Below are 23395 nucleotides of genomic sequence, written 5' to 3'. Positions count from 1 at the left end.
TCTGCTAAAATCCTGCCCATCTCCTCCATGAAGCCTCTTTCACTGTTTCCTTCTCCCTAGAGGTGGAAATAATTACTTCCTTTTCCTATAACCTCTGTGCCAGTCCAGGTCTTGTTCTGCTCCAAGTATCGGGGCTTGTTTTTATAGTTATGATAACTGACATTCACTAACTGGCACTCTCATACCTCCATGACTTTGTACTTCCTGTTCGCTCTGCCATGAGTGCCCTCCCCAACCCACGTTCTCCTCAGCCAGGCACATTCTTCCTCACCCTTTAGAGACCAGCTCCAATGGCCCCTCCTCTGTGTTTAACCTGTGGACGCAGTACATAAGCAATGCTATTTTGGGCAGACCAGGCTATGAGAGTGATAAGATCTCAGAGGACGGTCAGAGTGTGGATAGTCAGGGAAGGCTTTCTGGAGGAGGAGTACTTCATCTGGGCCTTGAATGACGAGTAGCTTTGGGTAAGGGAGGGCTTCCAGATAGTAGGAAAAGCAGGTGCTAGGGTGTAAAAGTTAGAAGGAAAAGGTTTACCGCAAGCCCTGCCCTTTCCTATGTCACCTCAAATTCAGCTTTTTTCCAGCTACGCACGTAGACCTCAGTATTCTAAGCTGTGATATTGGACTTTAGTTCTCTTCCTCTGGGCAGAGCTGTCACTGGGTTGGGTGGGAGTGGGTGGGCCAGAGGGTGGTACGTGTGGTTCTGGGCTGGGTCTGGGGATGGGGGCAGCAGGAGAAGGCTGGCCCAAGCCAGTGGCTGAAGCACTCGAGGCCTTTGTCTGTCCCCCTGACTCCCGCCTCTTCCAGCCGTCTGTGCCATGCCCACCCTACGCTGAAGGCCATTGAGATGTTCCACTTCCGGGGCCCGTCCCAGGTTGGGGACCGTCTGGTGCTGAAGGCCATCGTGAACAACGCTTTCAAGAACAGGTATGGGGCTGGGATGGGCGAGATGGGGCCTCTTGGGGTTGAGGGCTCTTCCTGACATAAGAAGGGACCTTCCTGCCAAACTGCAGGAACTGTTTCCCCTGTAGACGAGGTCTATGAGATCTGAACTCTGCCTGGCTGCTGGGTCCCTTTACCATCACCAAGATTCAGCTCTGATGTTCCTTCTCTGGCCTCCCGAGCCCTGTGCTGCCGCTGTCACAGGTCACACCATGTGCTTGGTGTGTCTCTGTCTCTCTCCCCGGCTCCTGTCTCTGGTCCTGCCACACTGTGGATGCTCAGGTCACAGGGCCACCTCTTGCCAGTGTTCCCTTGTTTATCAAACCCTTTCCTACCCTTTTCCTAAAACAGCAGTTAGTTCCCAGAGCCCTTACCTTTGGAATGAATTCTGATACCCCCATGAAAGCTTTTTGGTGATTTCAAAGATTTGGTCATTTTCAATGATAGCGTAGTTGTTAAAAGTGAGGGATCTGGAGCCAGGCTGCCTGGGTTCAAATTTGGTTCATGGCTTATCAGCTGTGTGACTTTGGGCAAGTTACTTAACCCCTCTGAGTCTCATTTCTTTCACTTGTAAAATGGGGCTCACCACAACTACCTCGTAGCTGTGAGGATTCAATGAGGGGTTACTGGTAGAATGCCAGAGAAAACGTTCAGTGAAGGTCAGCCATTCCTGCTGCTTCTTATTAAAATTATTATTATTATTTTACTATTCACAGTCTGACTATCACACATTCTACTGTCATGCAGGGGGAAAGCCCTGAACTAGGTAGGAGCTGTGAGGCCTGGTTCCTAGTGCAGGTTCTCTTCCTTCCTGACTGTTGTGTGACCTTGGGCAAGTTAGCGCCCTGTTCTAGGTCTTGATTTCCCCATCTGCATAACGTCTACATTCTGGGATCACAGACCTTCCTAAGTGAGGGGCAATGGAGGTGGCTGCTCTTTTATTATTCATAACGACAGTCAGAGAAACAGAAACAGCAGCGACCGAGCTGTCAGGGGCATGGCTACGGCTATTAGAGGGCTGGTGAATAGGCGTATGATGAACATTTTCTCAAATTAGCCTCTGCCCCTCCACCTCCTTTCTTATGTCTTTCCATCACCCTTTGCAGCTTACGTGACGTATTTTATATAGACGTTTGTTGCCCCATCCCCTATCTGTTAGCCCGTGAGGACCTGGACTGGACTGGTTTATTCATTTCTGTGACCCCAGTGACAAGCATGGGGCCAGGGGTGCAGTGGGCACTCTGTAAACATTGTTGAAAGGGAACAGTTCTGGGTTTCCTGCCCATCGGACTCTGATCTGGGCTGTGGGAGGAACTGCAGGAGTACGTGTGTGCCTCTGTGCATGTGTGCGTGCGTGTTGGGGAGGGGGTGGCCTCGGGAAGGTCTTTCCAGCTGAGACCAGCCCTCCTTTCCCCTCAGCATGGAGGTGGGCGTGTGTGTGGAGGCCTACCGCCAGGAGGCCGAGACCCAGCGGCGGCACATCAACAGTGCCTTCATGACCTTTGTGGTCCTCGATGCAGATAACCAGCCTCAGATGCTGCCCTGGATTCGGCCCCAGCCTGGGGTGAGTGCCCCACTACCAGCCCCCCTCCCTCTCTGCCCAGGGTGATAGGACTGGGGAGTGGACCCAGCTCTGTCCTTCTGCCGGGGCCCAGCCAGCCCCGAGTGCCCCGGTATAACCCGCCCCCGGGGATGCTCCTTGTGCAAGGAAGGCACCCTGTGCTTCCTGGAAGAACTCAGACCACGTGCTGGGTGTTAACAGGCATTCATGAGCCTGCAGAGCTGTAAGAGCACTGGCTTTGGGGTCAGAGGTGGGTTGGAACCCCACCTTGGCCACGTTCTAGCAGGTGCCCTCTGTGAGCTTTCACTCCCCATCTGTAAGGAGGGTGTATCTGCAGTTCCTGCCTCGCAGGGCTGTTGGGGAGATACTGACCTTGCTCCGGGCTGAGTATGTGGCGACTGCTCTGACCATGGTGACAGGGGAGCAAAAAGCATAGAAATGAGAGTCAGGGACCTGGGTTCAAGGCTGGCTCTAAACAATGTTCCCTTGTGCCTCCTTTGGGCCCGGCTCGGGCTTGCTTCTAGGGGGCCAGGGAGTGACCTTGGAGAGGTTGCCCCTTCTCTCCAGGAAGGTCACCCACCCAGCCCACCCACCTTACAAGACTGAGCATGGGCTGTGAAGACCCCCGCTCCAGAGCTGGGCAGTCAGGATGGGTGGTGGCCGGAGGAGCAGGGAGCCTGGCAGGCGGTGGGACTGTAGACAGTCCACGAGGCCCTTTCAGGCTTTTGCCACTTAACGTTCACGAGTCGGGAGACGTTAGAAGTAGTGGTTCAGAGGGTGGGCTCTGGGTTCAGGCCGTCTGGGCTCTGTTCCCGTCCCCACTCCTTAGCCCTGTGACCTTGGCTGAGCCACTTAGACTTTCCGTGACTCAGTTTCCTCCTCTGTAAAATGGGGATAGTACTGGGAGTTCCCTGGTGGCCTAGTGGCTAGGATTCTGGGCTTTCACTGCCGTGGCCCGGGTTCAGTCCCTGGTGGGGGAACTGAGATCCCGCAAGCCACACAGCGCAGGCAATTAAAATAATAAAATGAAATGAAATGAATTGAAATAAAATAATTGGGGATAGTACTAGTGCCAATAATGCTTAGATGCAGTTTTGCATGGAAAACACTTCAGAAGCATGTCTGCCCATAGCAAGTTCTCAATAAATGTGGGTTCTTAGCATTGTAAGTGCCCTTTGGGGATCCCCTTTTACGGAGGAGGAAGCAGGTACAGTGAGGGCAGGTGGTGTTCCCAGAGTCACTCAGGGAGCCTCAGGGGAAGCTGGGGCTGGAGCTCAGCGACGGGGCACTGTCCTGTGCAGGCTGCTCCAGTGAGATCTGAACTTCACTTTAGGGCTGCAGGGAGGGTCTCCTTGGGCCCTTTGGGGAAGGGGGCAGGCAGTAATGGGGGCGGGGGCAAGCTGTTTGTCCCTCCTGCACCACAGTCTGTCTCCTCTCCCCAGGATGGCGAGCGGCGGTACCGAGAGGCCAGTGCCAGGAAGAAGATTCGCCTGGACAGGAAAGTGGGGGCCGGGTGGTGAGAGTGGACACGGCTCTAGGGCTTCCCTGTCTGCTCCCTGGCCCTGGGAACTTGTGTTTCTTCGGTGCTTCCCCTGGGCTGGGCCTTTACATCCAGGCAGCCTCTGGTCTTGGCCTCATGACACAGTGGTCTTACTGGCCCCTTGTACAGGTGAGGACAGAGGGATTAGGTGGCCACGGGCACTCAGATAGGAATGATGGGCAGAATGAGAATTTGAACCTGGCCAGGTGTGACCAAATTTACTTCTTGTGTTCCTCCCATTGAATCTGATGCCCGTTTGGCAGATGAAGAAAGAAAGGCTCTGAGAGGAGATGCAATTGCTTAAGAAGCAAATCCAGGTGTGAATGACTCTGCTGTGAAAGCACTTCACAAACTTGAAAGGGCTGTCAACGCACCAGGATTCACCCTCCGATGTTAATAAGAAAAGTGCGCATATGTGGAGGGTTTACCATGTGCCAGGCACTGTTCTCCCTGTGACGACCCCATGAGGAGGCAGGTGTGACCACTGATCCCATTTTACAGCTGAGGACACTGAGGCATAGGGTGAAGTCGCTTAGCAAGGGTGTTGGGGGTCTGCACCTTTCCCCCAGCCCGCCCCCGCCTCTGAGTGTGTATGTCCTCAGCTGCTGTTTTCTGTGTCCCATCCAGTCTTCCTGGCCAGACAGGAGTCTCTCCCACGCCGCTGGGCTGAGCACAGGGCCTGGCACACAGTAAGCCAGCAGTGAAGTCTGTGGAAAGAGATGGGCTCCCAAGGGAACAAGGTTGTTGTTTTCCCTCTCTCCCAGGAAGTACATTGTGTCCTGTAAGCAGGCGGAGATGCCCCTCTCTGTCCCCTGGGACCCTAGCAACCAGGTAAGGCCTTCTGCTCTGAGCGGCCCGTTCTCAGGCCCGTTGGGATCCCCGATCCTCCCCTCTTGTGAGCGGGTTTGGAGGTAGGCCCTCCAAACCCGCTGGAGGGGACAGGATACTGCTGCCTCAAGACTGGCACAGGTAGCCCAGGGCTTTCCTGTGTCCCTTTGCTTGGCAGGAGGGAGCTGGGGCCCCAAGAGGAGGAGAAGTCTGCCAAGCCCCGGCCTCCTTTCCCAAAGCCAAGGGCCCCTTCCTTCACGTCCAGTTTCCTCTCCCCGCCCCAGCGCAGCCCGGCACGGAGCCCCCGAGGAAGGCGGAAGTTGAGGCTTCTCTGTGTGCTCTGTCCAGGTGTACCTGAGCTACAACAACGTCTCCTCCCTGAAGATGCTCGTGGCCAGGGACAACTGGGTGCTGTCCTCAGAGACCAGCCAGGTAGCTGACCCCACCCTCCCAGCTTTCCTTCCTCCTCGGAGCCACCAGAGGTGGCTGACTGTGAGACACAAAAACCCTCTCAAAGCACTCCAGTCAAAGGGAGTTTCCTTAAAGGGAGCTGGATGAGGTCACGAAACCAGCCCAGTTAGAGAAGCAAACCTGCCCCGCCAGGGCCTGGAGTGGGGGTTCCCCCCTCCGGATCCTCTCCTGCCTACCCACCTTCTTGCCACCCATTTCATCTTCCCCCGCTGCGTCCTCCCTCTCTCTGCTCCTTCTACAGTGACGCGCTGCTGGGATGGGGGCCTGGGGCAAGCGCAGGCTGAGGGAGGACTTGAGCTCTGCCACTTTGGCCTGTGACTTTAGGGGGCTGGACGGCACCTGGCTCTGAGGATTCGTTCTGTTGTTGTGTCGGCCCCTGCTTCTTTATCTCCTTTTAACAAAATTTTTCCACATTAAGAAAATCGAGGTATAATTTACATGTAGTAAAATGTCCCCTTTTTACTGTATAATGCTACTAGTTGGGAAAACACATAAAGTTACAGAATCGCTACCATAATCAAGATACAGAACATTTCCATAATCCCCCCAGTTTCTCTCATTCCCCATGGTGGTCAAGCCTCTTCCCACCCCCAGCCCCAGGAAACCACGGATCAGTTTTCTGTCCCTTTAGTTTTGTCTATTTTGAGAATGCCCAATACGGGGAGTCATACGGTATATAACCTTTCAATCTGACTTCTTTCTCTTGGCACAAGTCATTCACTTGTGTTGAGTGCCTGTTTGAGTTTGTTCCATTTCGTAGTGAGTACCGTTCCATCCTGTGCTTATGCATACAGTCACTGCTCCTTCAGACACCTTCCCATCCACTTGTGCTGAATCTCCCCATTTACATGGGAATGCGACCGAGGCTCAGAGAGGTTGAGTCGCTTGTTCACAGTCACACAGCAATCAGTGGCAGCCCTGAGCTTCCAGCCCCGGTCCCCAGCATAGGCTGAGGAGGAGGCGCAGGAACGAGGCTGCCCTCTGGCCCACGCAGGTCCGCCTGTACACTCTAGAGGAGGACAAGTTCCTCTCCTTCCACATGGAGATGCTGGTGAACGTGGACGCCGCCCAGGCCTTCCTGCTCCTCTCAGACCTCCGTCGGAGGCCCGAATGGGACAAGCACTACCGGTGAGGGCAGCGGGGTGGGATGCAGAGGTGGGCCCTCAGGTGTCTCCTCCTGAGCCGTCCCCCCACTGTGCTCAGCGCCTGCCGGCCTTTAGCAGGGAGGATGGGGGTGGGGCACTTGGTTATGTGTTAGGTGAGCATCAGAGTCAAGGGTAGTCTGAGCCCTCAGGGAGGAGAGTGAGCCTGGAATTGGAGTCGGGGGCCTGGGTTTAAGTCTTTTTCCTGGCCTAACGAACTGTGACCATGGCAAGTCATGTCTTTTCTGGGCCTCAGTTTCCCTCCTCTTAAAATGGGTACTTGAGGTGTGGGTTGTAGATTTGCACCCAGGGATAGATCAGTGATTTTCAAAGCATGTTCTGTGGAGTTCTGCCTTCCCAGAAGGGGCTCAGGGACTGCTTGGGGAGGTAGTTGGAAGTGGAGGGGGTGGGTGGGAACCCCTCCCAGACTCATGGTAACTCAGAGAACGGCCAATTTGCTGAATTTACCAAGTTTGCCAGTTCTTCGTGTGGATATGTACAGGAATGTACAGGAATGTTATTTTTTAATGTAGTAAGTTCCTGAATATAAATGTTATTCCTATAAATGCACTTGTTCCCCAAATTTATTGACTCTCCATGTAAGATTTTGCTTAGGAAAATAGCCAGAATTTCAGTGTTTAATATGGGAATGTTGAAGTTGAAACTGGTATTTTTTCAAATCCCTTTCAAGTCATTTTCTGTTATGCCAACGCCCTCCTTTGGGGGTTCTTTGATCATTTCTCCAATGGCTTATTAAGAGGAGCCTATATTCCTCAGTGTATCCATAAGGGGGACCTGTGCATTTGGAAATTCAGTAAGCAGGTCATTTGGTGAGTTGATATTTGACAAATTGGCCTTCCCCTACCTTTCCCCATCTCTCTTCACCAAAGCAGGCCCGCTTGTAGCTGTTCACACACAGGCTTTCTGCATAAGGTTTCTTTGCAAGAAGGGCTGAGTTGCTTTAAAAAGCCCTGGTCTAGGTTTGCCTCAGGCCTGCTGGCCATGCCATCCTGGAAGCCTGAGAGGTGATTTGGTGGTGGATGTTGGGGAGAAGGGGTTGGGCATGTGGTAGGAAGGCTTCTTGGAGGAGGTGGGCTGGTGTGGGCCTTCAAGGCCCAATCATATCTTGATGCTTGATGGGATTGGGGGGTGTGTCCTGAGGGGAAGGGAGGCCCTAGCAGCTTTCCTCCACCCTGCCCACAGCTGCCCCGTTCCTGAGGCAGCTTCCAGGGTGGGCGGGAGAGCAGGGAAAAGGTGGCGGGTCTGGACGTGGTTGTGTGTGTCTCTGCGTGGATGTCCTTGTGTGTGTGCGCGTGTTGGTGTAAGCCTACGTGTGTCTACCTGGGCACACGCGTGCAGTGTGCCCGGGCCTGAGGGGCACAGCTCTGGCGCCCAACAGCCCAAGCACGTCCCACACCTGCTTCCTTATTAGCTCTGTGGCCGGAGGTGAGTTATTTCTCTGAGTCTCAGCCCCCTCATCTATAAAATGGGGATACTAAGAGTACCAACTGCATGGGCTGACGTGGGGTTAGGTGAGATAGTACCCGTAACGCTCTTAGAACAGGTCTGGCACACAGTGGGTGCTCACTGAATATTCAGTACAACTCCTAAGTCATCACACATCTGTGTAGGGCATGTGCATCTGCATCGACAGACACCCATAGTTTTGTGTGTGCATCGGGGGGTGTCTATCTATGCGTCTGTGCGCATGTGTGCCCACGGGTGTGTGTGTTCATTTGCTTGTGTATGTGTCTGTGTGCCCGTGTGTGTGTTTACCTTGACAGCCTTTTCTGCCCTCCTGTGGTCCCTGCTGAGCAGTGTTGGGGTGAAATATAGCCCAAGCATCTGCTCAGGGCAGCTGAAGCACGGGAGGGCCTGGGTCAGACCTGCTCTCCCACGAGGAGCTGGTGTGACGCCCCTGGGTTTTGCACAGGAGCGTGGAGCTAGTGCAGCAGGTGGACGAGGATGATGCCATCTACCACATCATCAGCCCCGCCCTCGGTGGTGACCCCAAGCCCCAGGATTTTGTGATCCTGGCCTCTCGGCGGAAGCCTTGTGACAACAGGTGCGTGCCTGCCTTCTGGGGTGGGAGGTGGGCAGGGCTCATCTTCCTCCCCAGGGAGGGGACATCAGCCTAGAGTCAGCCCTCTGCTTCCTACTGGCCGCAGTGGTCTTACTGTGGGTAGAATGGAGGACATGGGGATGCCTGGCCCCTCTAGTCACTCATGCTCTAAAGCGGGGTGGTCTCTGTCCCTGGGATAGTGAGGGCGCCTTGTCCCAGGCCACAGACAGGCCAGTTCTCACATGGCTGACTCCTTGGCCTCCAGCCTCTGAAGGCCCTGTGTTGGCTGAAGGGTGGTGAGGCTGTCAGCTGTGCCATGGTGGGGATGCCAGAGAGACGGCATCACTTCTGCTAGAGACAGGCAAAAAGATGAAGCACAAAAATCCCAAAGAGCAACACTGCTTCCTGAGTGTCTGCAGTGGAGGGGCTTTTCCAGAAAGTCCACAGTGCAGTCACGCTGGCTCCTGGTGAGTTCAGAGCTGCTAACCCACAGGCATCTCCTCTTTCCAGCTTGGCCCAGAGCCAGGCTCTGTGTGCCTCAGACTCTGGAACCAGGCCCTCACCCTCTCCTGTGTCCCCTCCACCCCCTTCCTCCATTCCAGGGACCCCTATGTCATTGCGATGAGGTCAGTCACGCTGCCCACGCACCTCGAGACCTCGGAGTACAGGCGTGGGGAGACCATCTGCTCAGGCTTCTGCTTCTGGCATGAGGGGGATCAGTTGACCAAGGTGAGGCTGGGTGTCTCCTTTCCCCCTCCCACCCAGATTCACCCCAAAGCCACGCTTGTGTCCAGAACTCAGCACCGTCCAGCTCAGACAGTTCCCGACTCAGGCTCCCCTGCCTGCCAGCAGTCTCTCTCTTCCAGCTCAGGGGAGCCTAGGAGTGTCAGGGGCTGAACATGAGCCTTCATTAAGACCTGATCTGTGCTAAGCCCGAGGCCACTGCAGGGTCTTGGAAAAGGCACTGGACACAGAGGGCAGAGGCCCTGGGTTCTGATCTAAAATTCTATCTCCTCGTTTACGTATTGTCTAGGAAGGCTTTAAATGGCTCTCAGCGCCCATAAAACTCAGCAGGACAGTCAGTGTTGACTAACGCGTAGGGGAGAAGGCTGAGAGTGGCTGGGCTGGGGATGCCCACTGCCCCTTCCCCAGCTCACAGTGGCTCTGAGACTCCCCCCAGGCAGGGACTTGGACAGTGCTAGCTAACGGAACACATCGAAACTGACGAGCTCCTCAGGGCAATCCTTGGGCTTATTCTAACTTGCAGATGGCCCTAGAGCACCTTCATTTAAAAAAGGGATTTTGTGCTGGGCTCTGGAGACCCAGCCCCGGTCCTCCAGGGCCTCCCGGCTGACAGGGGAGACACGTGATGACAGTAGTGTGTGGTGACAGAGGGAAGCCAGGGCTGTCAGCACCCGGGGTGGGGATGAGGGGTGGAGGAGGTCACACCCGCCAGTCACGCAGTCTTCTAAGGCCTCAAGTGCCGACTGGTGTTTGCTGCCTTCCTAGCAGGCGACAAGGCTGCCTCCCGCCCGCCTCACGTCCACTCAGCTCCCACCCCTCCCACTGCCCCGCCTCCCTGAGTGTGGCTTCCCACCCTGCAGGTGTCCTACTATAACCAGGCCACCCCAGGCTTTCTCAAGTACGTGACCACCAATGTGACTGGCCTCTCGTCTGCGTTCTACACCACCTTCAAGGCTTGTGAGCAGTTCCTCCTGGACAACCGCAACGATCTGGCCCCCAGCCTCCAGACCCTCTAGGCATCTTCAGCGGCCACCTCACGCCCACCTCCCACCCCATGCTGCCCTGAGGACACACACGCAGGGCACCGAGGGAGGCAGAGGCATTTATTCCTTCCTGCCACCCCTGTGGGAAACCTGGACCCAGGGCTCCACCAGCCCAGCTCCCCTGGGTGGTCATGTTCTGCCAACATCCACCAGCAAGTCTTGGTAGGAACTCTGGGGTAGCCTGTAGTAGACTCGGGTCCTCTCCACGGCCCTGGCTGCCAGCAGCACTGCCCGCACAGATGCATAGCTGCCCCAGCCGGGGCTGTGTTCCACTGTGACAGTGGCCCGGGGGGAGGCTGCCAACAGCCTGGCCACGACTCCAGCAGTGCTCTGGCCCAGCGGCCCAGCCCGAAGCTGGAAGGACACGGGTTGCCAGAGGCCCTGGCACAGCTCCAGCATATCTGTGAGCAGCTGTTCCCTGTAGCCACTGCTCAGCACTTCCTCGGGCCAGCCTGGTGCCACCGTCACATGGGGGAAAACCTCGGCCACAGCTGTAAGCAGCTCCCTGCCAGTCACGTAGCCAGGGACCACAAAACTCCCGTGGGAGATTGTGGCCCCGACCCACACAGGCCTAGGCAGGTGGCCAAGGGTGGAGAGGGTGGCCAGTGTGGCCAGGGATGGCCGGAGGGCCGTGGGCTCTGCTATGTGCACATGGATGCCCCAGCGTCCGGCGCGCGTGGCCAGCTGCAGCAGGCAGAACTCCAGTGTCAGGACACGGCCATCTGGGGCACGTACGATGGGCACGGGGTCCCCAGCTGCAGGCTCCAGGAGGCCAGCTTCCAGCAGGATCATGCCTTCTCTGTCTGGAAGAGGCAATGGATGCAGCAGCGGGGCAATGGGATCTGTCGATCAGATCTGGGTTCCAGGTGGAAGGGCTGCCTTATGAATGTGCCCGGGGCTCGTCAGAATGATACAATGAGTCGCTAGCTCGGCTCTGGGCCCTTGCCTGTGGCTCAGCCCTGGGGCCCATGTCCACCTCTCTTGCAGCGTGTTGTGACTGAGGGCTCACGGGTGCTGAAGGCCCGGAGCCCCGCACTTGTGACAGCGCTGTACTCCCTACCTTGCAGCCGTGTTGCTATGGTAACGGAGATCTGAGGCAGCTTCCCCAAGTGTAGGAAACTTGTGGTTGAGCTAGGAGCACAGGGGCTGCAGGTGGACCTTACCTGGGAGTCGCACTGTCGCTGTGCTCCTGTTGCCCTGGATGTCAGGAACCAGCCACTCCACGCTCAGACCCTCATCCCCAGGGAGTTGGAGAAAGGGGATCAGGCTGCCTCCCGTGTAGTAGCTTTGCTTCCGTGAGGCGTTCACTGTGGGGCAAATTGCCAGGATGAAGAGCCCTTCTGTGCACCGCACATCCTCTCTAAGCCTCACAGCAAGCTTCCTGGGAGCTGTAATTCCCTGTTTTCTAGATTACAGGTGATTTGCCCAAGGTCCTACAGCCAGTAGGCAGGGTTGCTGGGATTGGAACCTGATGGAGCCAGGTCCGTCTGGCCCCAAAGCTGGTATTCCTCCCCCTCACCAAGATGGCTCCCAAGGCAGGAATGTTGGGTCTGATGGGTCCCCTTTGAGATGGGCTAACTGCAGGCTGTCCTAGGTTTGGAGTCAGGGGAGTGAGGTGTTTGGACAAGGTAGTGTCTGCATCACTGATTAGCAGGTACAGTGGAGGGGCCATTCTCTGAAATGCTAGAGTAAACCTTAGAGGAACTGTATTACAAGGGGAAGCGTATGGGGTTTGGAATTTGCTGGTTCCAGTAGGAGCTGTGCCACGTTCAAGCTGAATGACTTTGTATAAATTACCTAACTGTTCTGAATCTCAGTTTCCCTATCTGTAAAATGGAATCCCTGCTTCACAGATCTATAAAGCTTAGCATACTGTACTGGGGTCTGGCATACAACTGGCGCTTAAAACGATTCCTTCCTCCCATCCCTCCTAGGATTTTCCCCTTCCAGTGCCCCATCCCACCTAACTCTGCTGCCGTGTCTACCAAGTGCTGCCCTGTGCAGAATCCAGCCCCACCGCCCTTTCCCACGCTGCCCAGACCCCTCCCTACTGGCGAGCTGCTTGAACTGGGACAGGAGAGGCTCGAAGAGGTCATAGTAGACTTGGTGGGTGGCGGTGTTGTCCCGGACGTAGAGGAGATCGTCCACTGACACGGGGTCTGAGGTGGCCTGCCACAGCGTCAGGCTGTACCTGGGGTCCAGAGAGCCAGCTCAGTGCCTGCCTGGGCCCAGCAGCCCTCAGCCCCACTCCTGTGCTCAGAGCCGGACCCGAGCTGGGCAGCGGGGGAACACTACCCTGCTTCCTGGGGGCAAAAGAAGCCACAGAGGCCTCGGGAATGATGACTGAGAGTAGAGGCTGAGAAGGAGGGGAGATAGACTGCCCTGCCTCCTCATTTGGAGTGTCTATTTCTGGGTCCTGTCTTAGGAAGGAGACAAGGACAGAAGAGATGGGCGCAGGGGGTGGGGCTAGAGGTCAGGTATGAAGAGGGGAGGGGGGCGGCCTCCAGTGGGGAGAGGCTGAGGAAGGTGGGGCAGCTGGGGACAGAGTGCAGGGGTGGGGATGGGGCTTCCTCAATCCCTACAGAGCTATCTTGGGGCAGAGGCTATAGGTGCAATCTGGGCAGCCCCAGGGAACAGCTGGCTTCCATGGGAGGAAGCTGTGGGAGGCAAATTGTGTCTCAGTGTAGACACTTTCCAACGGGCAGAGAGTTGTCTGTCAATGGACGGGCTGCCTCAGATGATAGTGAGCTCCCCATTACCGGAGGCATACAAGCAGAAAGCAGGGACATTGTAGAGCATGTGAGCACCAGCAGAGGTTGGACCAGATGATCAATAAGACCCTTCTAGCCATGAGCCTCTGGGATCTTCTGGGGGCATCAGTGCCTGGGAGCGGGTTTGGAGGGAGTGGGAGCTGTGGCAGGGGCCTGGGAGTCCTCACCTCTCAGATTGGCCCAGCAGCCAGCTGAAGTGGGGCCAGGCAGCCCGTACCATGACAGCCCGCACAGGGAAGGTGACCTTCTGTGGCAGTCCTCCCACCAGCCCCTGCATCTTCTCTACCATGGCTCGGGTATATGTCCCGTTTGGGAACAGGGGCAGGTAGAGGGTGGTCCAGCCTGGAGACAGGGTTGCCTTAGAGTACTTCTCCTGGACCAAGGCCAGGAACCTGCAGAGAATCAGAGATGCTGGTCTTTTAGAGCCCCTTCCTCATCTCCCAGGTTCCCATCACAGTGCTAAGAAGAGGCAGGATCTCTTGCATCTATGATATAAGGGCACAGTCCTAAAGAACAGAAATGGCTTGCTCAAAGTCCCACAGTAGGGCATGGACTTTGGTGTTGGGGAGGTCTGGGTTTGGGTCCTGATTCTGTGACCTTGGGCAGCTCACCCAGCCCCTTTGATTCTCAAAGATGGCATCCTTTCAGGCAGGACAGGCCTTCGTAAACATACCCACATGGACGGGGGAATCTAAAGCCCCAGGTGTGGGATGTGGGTTCTCCCAGCTGTGAGAGTCTCTGAACTTTCATATTTTATTTAAAAATTTCATTCAGATTTTGCCTTAATGCAAATTTTAATAGGCAAATAATGTTACCCTCTCCCTCTCCCCAAATTATTGAGTAATTTTCTTCACTCCAAGAAGGTGAACCATTGTTTATCTTGGGGCACTGACTACATTTTCAAACTGCTGCTTTCCAAATGCACCTCAGTTTGAGAATCGTGATAAATATTGGACAGACGGATTGTTGGCTGACTGGCTGCAAAGATGGATGGATGGATGGATGGACGGTAAAGAGCGTGGAGGTTAGAGTCAGATGGGCCTGGTTTTGAATCTTTCCTCTGCCAATTACTAGATTTAGGCAAGTCATTTAACTTCAGTGAGATATTTCCTGTACTAATAAAATGAAAATAATATTACCTACCTCATTCTCAAGTAAGAGTTAAGTGGTATTCTACAACTAGAGTACTTGAAACAGTGCCCGTGACACATAATAAACATTCAACAGATTGTGCCTCAATTATTGTCAGCTTTCTCATCTGCAAAATGGTGAGAAAAAATGCTCCTAACCTGGCATTGCTATGTGAAGATCAACTCAGATGTATGCTCTCCTTTTAAGTGGCCCTTTGTAAACTGGAGCACACCATGAAGCTGGTGTTACACGAGGGCGGTTGGTGGCAGTGCTGGGATTTCATGCGGGGCTAAGGAAGGAGTCAGTGCTTTAGACTTTTCTAGCAGGCCAACTGTTGCCCTTGTCACTGGACCAGGCCCTGTTTGCCCTCCAGGAATAATCACTGTAGTAAGGGTGCCAAACCTGTAATCCAACGGTGATAGTCCAACGAAATCAGGACTGTTAGGAGAAAGTGTGAGTGAAGGCCCTCAGCGGCCTTGGATGTCAGGGAAGTTTCTGGGACAGGTAATGACTGGGCAAAGGTTCATCAGGAAATGGGGGAAAGGCATTCGAGGCAGAGGGAATAGCACGTGTGAAGGCTCAGAGGTCAGACTACATGGTGTGACTGGAAGCAAACTCAGCAAAGGTCCCCTGAGCACCTACTGTGCCAGATGTTGACAGAAGAGGATTGGACACAGCTGGGGCAGAGAGGCGAACACTCACTGTGTAGCGTTGACTTCTATCGGGATGACCATGTTGGGGCCCCTCAGGATGTCGGCATTGATCCACACAGGCCTCCGAACTCTCCCCTCCTCGGTCAGCCGCCGCAGGAGGTCCAGGGAGGGGCCCACGGCCTTGATGCTCTTGAAGTCTAGTTTGATGCCTGTGGGGAGAGGGCCAAGGGCTTGGGGAACTGGTCCCTCGTGCTCAAGGAAGAAGGAAACAGAACACATGACTTCCTGGGACAGAGAGAGCAGGTATGGTATGTGTGTTGGGGGCAGGGAGGGAAGACAGGGACCAGATTCTCGCTGGGTGTGAAGAAGGGTTTTCAAACAGGCAGAGCTAACCTGGAGAGAAAGGACTTGCCTCTGTAGGAATGAGCTCCCGTCCCCCATCATCAAGGGGAGGAAGCAGATGACGGGTAAGGGCTTGGGACTTGGGGCAGGTTCAGGGGTTGTCAAGCATCGGATGAAAAGGGACTGTGATTCTTGGACAGGCAGGCTCAGAGGGTCCTAAGCCACCTGAGCCTGAACAGCAGGAGATGAGGCTGAGAAGTTAGAGCAGGATGTTGCAAGACAGGCCAAGGAGATCACACTTTGTCCTGAGGACAATGGGGAGCCATGGAGGGTTAAAGCAGGGGAGTGACGCGACAACTGGCATTTTGGAAAGCTCACTCAGGTAGGGGCTGAGTTTGGAAGCAGGAAGCCAGTGAGGAAGGAGGTCCGGGAGAAAGATGATGTGACTGGGACTGGATCGGGGGTAGGCTTCAGGGTTAGAATTGGCAGGTGCAGCAGCTGAGCGGATGTGGGGGATGAGGGAGAGACATTAGGGTGATGCCTGGATTCTGACTATAACTGGCAAAGAGACATGGGAGGGGAAGGTGGAATTTGGCTTTTGAGCATGTTGTAACCAGTTCCATGGATTCAGGGCCCAAACATGTTTGGCCCTTTGCAGCTTACCCTGCACTTTTATATCCCTCGTCTCACTGATCTTCCCCGAGCCCAGGCCTCTAGAGCGGTGGGCTGGAAAGCCAAGGCAACGAGCAACTCCTGACGAGCACTGGACTAGCTTCCTAGTGGAAGGACCCCTGCACATGCGGCCTGAGGACCAGAGGGCTGGGCAGCTGGGGAGGGGCTGAGAGAGGTCCTTACCCTTCTGGGAAGAAGCCAGCACGGCCTCCAGCCACTGCTGTAGGGTGTTGTCACTGTAGATGGCTGGGGGGTGCGCCATGATGGGGACCCCTGTCTCATTGACTGTGCCGAGCCCTTCTACCGTGACGTCTGCCTCCAGGGCCACAGCGTCACCTGTGCAAGAGGACAAATTCCATCTTGATTGGTTCCTTTTTTTTTTTTTTTTTTTTTTGCTGCACAACTTGTGGGATCCTAGTTCCCCGACCAGGGATTGAACCTGGGCCCCGGCAGTGAGAGGGCCGTGTCCTAACCACTGGACCGCCAGGGAATTCCCAGATCATTTCCTTTTTTAAAGCAATTTTTTTCATCATCAAAGTATTACACATTTATTATAGAACATTTGGAAAATACAGAAAAGCAGAAAGAGAAATATTCGCCCACATTTCTAAATTTTTGCTACGAACAAATAATGATGCATATTTTATTCTGATTTTCTGATTATTTTTTATCCTGACTTGAGGAAAGCATTTCCATCATAGTTCATTTTTTAATATATTTTCTTCCACTTTTATCTATTTATAGTTTTTACACAGTTGGGAATACTCTGCATTTATAATTTTAATCTTTTTCTTTCAATAGTGACACATTTTTTACAATCTTTTCTATGTTTCATTAAAAAAAAAAAAAGCTGCAAAAACCCGATTGAGGGCACTCACCCTGCTTTAGTTAGCCACTCTCCCATTCCTGAGACATCCTAGTAGTTTCTAAATTTTTGCTACTAACAAATAATGATGCATGTTTTATTCTGATTTTCTGATTATTTTTTATCCTGACAAGGAATTTGAGTCAGGGCCACGCAGGGTGTTTTTAAGGCCCATACTAACAAATTACTGTCTAGAAAAATTCTTCTGACTCATGTTCCTGCCAGAAATACGTACGTACGCTGGCCCATCTCCGGCACACTTACAGCACTGAGCATCGTTATTTTTATCTTTTAAATGCACACAGTTAACTCCATCAGGTGGCTGTGTGACGCCTGTTCCGAGAGTTCAGTCCAGGAGGGAGCTGAGGCCTTTCCGTGAGAAGCAGGCCAGAATAGCCGGCCAGGGTCTCTGTCTAAGGAATGGAGTGGAGGGCAGGCGGGGTCGCTCTCAGCTCCTGCCCCATCACAGACAGTTGGCATCAGAGGGCCTCTTGTGTTTGACACTCACAGCCTCGTGACTTGAGCTCTGCTCCCCTCCAAGTCCATTCTGCACACGGCCACTAGGGTGAGTATTCCAAACACGTACCTGATCGTGTCACTTCTGTTAAAAAATCAAAACGTCCCTGCCCGTTGTCCTAAGAGTCCAAGCTAAATGCCTTACCATAGTCTGTGAGGTCCTGCATGACCAGGCCTGGCAAACTTTCCCATCTCATCTCGAGTCCCTCTCTCCCTCAGTCTCTAGCTTCCAGCCACTTTTGTTTCTCCAACATTAATGTGCACACAAATCACCCAGGAACTGTTAAAATGCAAGTTCTGCTCAGTAGGTCTGGGGTGGGGCCCAAGGTGTCTGACAATCTCCCCCGTGATGCCCATGCTGCGGGGCCGTGGCCCACACTTTGAGTATCGATGCTCAAATATCTTGTCTTCCCTTCTCTGGGCTCTTACACATGGCTGTTGTCTTGGCAACACTTCCCTCCGCAGCTTTACTAGGCCACCTCCAGCTCATCCGTGGGTGTTGGCTTAAAAGATCAAGGAGGCCATCCCTAAACCACACATCCAGTCTAAGTTAGGTTGCCAGCTTCTCCTCTGAGTGCTCAGCCCCCATGTAATCACTCATTTAGCACCAGCTTTCCTGAGTGTTAGTGTCAGGGAGCAGGATCCGGGTCTATGTTGCCCATCACTTGGATTTCCAGTGCCAAGACAATAATAGGCCTAAAAAAGGAGCTTCAGAAATGTTTGCTGGATGATAAAAGACTGAATGAATGGGTGATAGAAAAGTTAAGGTCAACCAGCGCAGGTTCAGAAAGGTGATAGCACTTGCCCAAAGTCGCAGAGAATTTTTGCAGATTTCTTTAAAATCTAGGTGTCTGGATTTCCAGGAGGGGGAGGAGGCTGAGTGCCAGGCTGTCCCCAGCGCTGAGCCAGGCACTTTGCATTGTCCCACTTCATCCTCATATTAAACCTCCTGCCCAGAGCTCTGGACTTCCTGGAGTCCTCACTGGCCAGATGGGGATGAGCCTCCCTGGACCGTGACTACAGGACATGGACATAAAGGCACGTTGTAAACTGTGAAGGGCTATATGAAGGTAGCCTTTATGTTTATGGCTTGAACACAAAGCACTTTCTTTTCTTAACTTTCGGTTACCTGAGAATGCAAAGAGAGGGGTCCAAAGAGTTTGGGGCCCATCAAGGCCCAGAGAAGCCAGGCCCGAGGGGGCAGATGGGCAGATAAGAGGGTAGTTCAAAAGAAAGAATACTGGCCTTCCCTGGTGGCGCAGTGGTTGAGAGTCCGCCTGCCGATGCAGGGGACACGGGTTCGTGCCCCGGTCTGGGAAGATCCCACATGCTGCAGAGCGGCTGGGCCCGTGAGCCATGGCCGCTGAGCCTGCGCGTCCGGAGCCTGTGCTCCACAACGGGAGAGGCCACAACTGTGAGAGGCCCGCGTACCGCAAAAAAAAAAAAAAGAAAAAAAAAACTGCTTAAAAAAAAGAGAGTGGATACTGAGGGGTCTTCTTCCCCATCTAACGGGAGCCAGTTCCGGTCTGGGGAGGGTGGGGGCACGCTGGGCAGGAGCCAGGGCTGGAACCCAGGTCTCTGCGGCCTGGTGAACCTCCGATGCTGCTGCCTTGCTTGACTTTCACCAGCTGCCTTCCTTGAGACACTGTGAGCCCCTTGAACACAGGGCCACCTCTCACTCATTTCTAAACCTCCTCCTGAGCTGGGTGCAGAGTAGGGGCCCAGCAAACGCTCAGTGAAGTGGACTAAAGACTGATGGACCTAACCTGCCTCCTTGCAATAGCCACCTGGATCCAGCTTCCTCCCGAAGTCATCTCCCTTGTCATTTACACCTGTTGTGTGCCTTCCAGATGCTGAATCTGGGGGGCCAACTCACTTGGTTGGGGGTGTGAAGGAACAGGAGATGAGGAAAGGATCAGGTTTCTGCAGCCACAGTAAGAGTCCTGGTCCTCAGGGGTGCAGTCAGGTGGGAAGGAGTGATGCTCTCCAGAGGGAGCCCACAGGAAGTTACCAGACCCCCCTTCCCCTCCCCCACATGCCAGGAGCTCTATGCATTACGTCTGGCAGGAGAGCGCTGTGGCTGAGTGTGCAGATCCTGAACCCAAGGCTGCTAGCTTCCAGTCCCAGCTCTAACACCTGCAAGCTGTGTGATCTTGGGCAGGTTACTGGACCTCTCTGTGCTCCCTGTCCCCTCGTTTACTAGAAGTAAATAATAAAATATCTTTTGTTAGGCATTCACTAAGTATTAATTATCATTTACGTGGAGTAGCTCACTTAACTAGGGTGAGCACATGTCCCCATTTGCCTGGGAGAGTCTGGTGTATTCCTGTTGTTTCAGCATAATTATTAATAATGACCTCTTTCACTATCAAAAGTGCCCTGGTTTGGATGATAAATGATATGGTCACCCTACCAGCCCACATTTTGCAGAGGGAAAAACCGAGCTGCAGATGGGTGAAGTCACCTGTCCCAAATCACTCCTCTGGTAAATGATAAAAGGTAGAATTTGAACCCAGTCTGTCTGCCTCCTAGGCCTTTGCTGTGGCCCCTCCCCTCCACATGGGTGTCCAGTCACGTTCAAGGTGACTTCACCGGCCTAACCCTGGCCTACCATTGGCTCCCCCGGAGGGTCTCCACCTCAGTTGTGGAGCCACCCTCCTCCCAGAGACCTACCTCAGGGACCTAGCAGGACCCTCAGGGAGAAGACTGGGCCTGGGGCCCTCCGCACCCCTGCAGCTATGCTAAGGGGTGTCTCTGCATGTTCCACGCTGTTGGGCACTGCCTGGTTGGGGCCCTTAGCTTTCTTCTTGGCCAAGGTCCCAACTTGGTGGGGCCTGATCCCTTACCTGCTGCCCCAGGGCTGACCTGGGATGAGCCTGGGGCTGGCAGATCCTCTTTGCTTTCCCTCAGGCCTTATCTGCCAGATAAGAGCCCTCCCTCTTGCCAGGGAGTTCTCTGGCCTCTTATCACCCAAGTCTGGCCATTAGCCTCCCGATCCTGAAGCAGCAGCAAACTGGCTCCACCCAGCCTGTGGTGGCCTCTCCTCTGCTGACCGCCAAGCCTGCCTCCTCCAGGAAGTCTCCCTAAGGACTCATTCATTCATTCAGCCAACCTTTCCCAGATGCTCATTCCCAGGCTCTCTGCTGGTGACTCTGCTGGAGTAAGAGCCAGAGGCCTGGCGCCTAGGTCTTGCTCTGCTTCAGACCTACTGTGTGACCTTGGACAAGACCCTCTGGATCTCACTTTCCTAAACTTGAGGGATTTTGGTTGAGCAGTGGTTCTCAAAGTGTGATCCTGGGGCCAGCAACATCAATGTCACCTGGGAACTTATTAGAAATACAAATTCTCAGGCCCCACCCCGGAACCACTGAATCTGAAACTCCAGGGGTGGGGCTAGCAATGTGTTTTCTGAAGCACGCTCAAATCTGGGGACCCTTCCTTTCGCCTCGAATAGTCACTGCTGTAGAGTGTACAAGCACATACATGAACATGATCTAATGAGCTTCCCCATAGTCCTGGAAGAGTGATCTTCCCTTTTGAACTGGGCCAGGCATAATGCAGTGGTTTAGAGCGTAGGAGCTGACCACTGGGTGCTCCAATGCTGGCTTAGCCACTTTCAAACAGTGTGACCTTAGTGAAGTTAGGTAAGTCACCTAACTTTTCTGAGCCTCCATTTTTCTCCTGTCGAATGGCACCCACAAAACAGGCTGCTGGTAGTCCCAGGAGACCCACGTGGAATGTGAGTGTGTGTCCCCACAGGGAGTGGTTGCCCACTGGCTGCCGTAATCATTCTGAATCAGAGGCTCAGGAGTTACACAACTTGCTCAGGCTTCCACAGCTCGTTTTTGGTAGTGCTGGCACTCAAACATCTTCTGGCTCTTTAGACTTTGAGGACAAAGGCCTCCTTAGCAGGGAAGCTGTCTCCTGACAAGGCCTGGGAGGAAGGGCAGGATGTGACCTTGGAACCAGACATCTCTGCACAACCTGAGCCAGTCACTTAACCCCTGAGCCCCCACTTTCTCAAGTGGAGGATGGCAAGAACACGGCGATACCCATCCTAATGCCACCGCATAGGTAGTGCTGTCTTAGCCCCACCTCTGCTCTCCCTCCATTGCCTCCACCTCTGCCCCGGCCTGCCCCAGTTCTGGCAACTGGACTTACTGCTGAGGGCAGCCCTCATCTCCTTCTGGCTGTTGGCAGCATGGTACCAGGTGACCAGAAGGCCGTCGTGTTGGCTGATCTGACCCAGGCTCAGCAGGTAGTCCAGCATGTCCGCGTCGGAGCGGCAGACCGCATCCTGCTCACAGCCTGCAATCAAGGCGAAGGGAACTGTCAACATCAGTTCTTGCCCCAGACCAAGACTCTCATCCGTACATCCTACTAACCCTCCTTGGGCCCCGGGGAGTAACTAGCACACCATCTAGCAGAGACGGTGGACCCCAGATTCATCAGAGCTGGGAGAGAGAGAAATACGTGGGGTCCTGGGCACAAAGATGCTCTGAACCAGCCTGCAGATGTTGGGAAGTTCACTGATAAGGGAACGTTTAAGGGAGACCTAGAAGGATGGGTGTGTAACTTTGACCAAAATAGGGGCCTAGGTTATTTCAGACACAGAGAACAGTATAAGCAAAGGTTTGACCATAGGAAATATATGGTTGCCTAAAGGAATGGCCATTGGCCTGGTACAGAATGCAGAGAAATGGAACAGGGCAAGATGGGAAGAGGGCTGTGATCCCGTTGTAAATGGCTTTGGGCGCCAGCAAAGGAGTTGGGTGTGTGCTGGAGACAGCAAACTAGGTTTATGTTTAGAAAGATCTCCTTACACAGTGGTTAAGAGTCTGCCTGCCAATGCAGGGGACACGAGTTCGAGCCCTGGTCCAGGAAGATCCCACATGCCACAGAGCAACAAAGCCTGCGTGCCACAACTGCTGAGCCACGTGCTGCAACTGCTGAGCCCACGTGCTGCAACTACTGAAGCCTGTGTGCCTAGAGCCTGTGCTCCACAGCAAGAGAAGCCACTGCAATGAGAAGCCCATACACTGCAACGAAGAGTAACCCCTGTTCGCCACAACTAGAGACAGCCCACATGTAGCAATGCAGACCCAACACAGCCAAAAATAAATAAATAAATAAAAATTTAAAAAAAAAAAAAAAAGGAAAGATCTCCTTGGTGGCAGACCGAGCATGGGCTGGTGTGAGCAGGCTGGCAGCAGAGACTGTGTGGGAGGGGGAGGGCTGCTGCAGGGGTCCAGCAGGAGACAGAGGCTTGAGAAGTCATGGTGGGCAGGGATGGAGGGTAGAGGATGGGAAGGAAGAGCCTCGAGGCACAGGACTGAAGATACAGGCATGAGGCAGGAGGAAGAGAGGAGGCTGCTCCCAGGTCCCCGTGTGGATGGAGGACCCTTCACCGGGAGAGGGTGCAGAGGGGAGAGGGAAAGTTCAGCTCAGTCAGCTGAATATGAGATGCCTGCATGACCCTCTAAGAAGGAATGTTCATCTGGGGGCACAGAAGGAGGTCTGGGCTGAAGACCAAGGTTCATTGGTCCTCAGGTAACTGAAGCCTGGTAAAGAAGGAAGGGAAAGTTAATGGGACTGTCTGCTGGGAATCAAGTCTTGGTGGGGTTGGTGATGGGAGGGGCAGGTAGAGCTGTGGATGGAGGAGAGTCTTGGTAGGGAGGGGAGAGGAGGCCATCAGGGCTGTAGATGAGGACAGAACCTTCTGGGGGCAAGGAGTGAGGGATGGGGGAAGCCGATCAGATGGCATGACTGGGAAGCTCCTACCTGGCAGGATGCCCTGCTGCAGAGAGAAGAACAGGATCATCCCGATGGTGAACACAAGAGCCACACTGGCACTGCTGACAAGGGCCCACTTCGAGCACCCCTTCTTGTAGGCCATGATGACCCTCTCTGGGAAATGCCCCACACTCCTTGCGGTGCAGAGTCTCCTGAGGCTCTCAGAGCTAGGATCAGATGGGAGGCAGGAGCCTTAGCAGCACCTAGTTGTCCCCCAGCGGGCCAGGAAAATGTCCCAGAAGACAGTTCCCGAAGTCCCTCCTACCTTCCCGCCCTCCTCCTCCTCCTCTCTCTCTCCTAGGATCTTAACGGGTCAAGCA

General features: G+C 54.1%; 2 protein-coding genes across 3 annotated transcripts in view; one reads left to right on the top strand and one right to left on the bottom strand.

Annotated features, from left to right (window-relative positions):
- Window positions 1-14342, top strand: part of ACOT11 (acyl-CoA thioesterase 11) — a 55984-nt gene extending 41642 nt beyond the window's left edge. Inside the window, exons 8-16 of one of the 2 annotated variants that reach the window (XR_004528855.2) lie at window positions 807-926; window positions 2361-2505; window positions 3945-4004; window positions 4811-4873; window positions 5219-5302; window positions 6336-6469; window positions 8417-8548; window positions 8811-9012; window positions 9148-9266. Coding sequence is in view for 1 of the 2 variants with exons in the window: in XM_033866209.2 (XP_033722100.1) it covers window positions 807-926; window positions 2361-2505; window positions 3945-4004; window positions 4811-4873; window positions 5219-5302; window positions 6336-6469; window positions 8417-8548; window positions 9148-9274; window positions 10150-10305 (1021 nt within the window). In the remaining variant the exon portion in view is untranslated. Of the gene's footprint in view, window positions 1-806; window positions 927-2360; window positions 2506-3944; window positions 4005-4810; window positions 4874-5218; window positions 5303-6335; window positions 6470-8416; window positions 8549-8810; window positions 9013-9147; window positions 9275-10149 lie in introns of those variants that run through there. The other variant, XM_033866209.2, reaches the window with a different exon arrangement.
- On the bottom strand, window positions 10462-23178 carry FAM151A (family with sequence similarity 151 member A). Its single transcript, XM_033867373.2, has 8 exons — window positions 23064-23178; window positions 21444-21590; window positions 16085-16237; window positions 14937-15096; window positions 13271-13495; window positions 12384-12523; window positions 11496-11639; window positions 10462-11135 (listed from the first exon to the last, which is right to left on the bottom strand). Exons 1-8 carry the CDS (start codon window positions 23176-23178, stop codon window positions 10462-10464), a joined length of 1758 nt encoding a protein of 585 aa, XP_033723264.1.
- Window positions 23179-23395: the final 217 nt, after the last annotated feature.

This window comes from Tursiops truncatus, chromosome 1 (genome assembly GCF_011762595.2).
Source record: "Tursiops truncatus isolate mTurTru1 chromosome 1, mTurTru1.mat.Y, whole genome shotgun sequence".
Lineage (NCBI taxonomy): Eukaryota > Metazoa > Chordata > Mammalia > Artiodactyla > Delphinidae > Tursiops > Tursiops truncatus.
The sequence above is the reverse complement of the archived record's forward strand: the minus strand, read 5'-3'. Positions and strand labels throughout refer to the sequence as shown.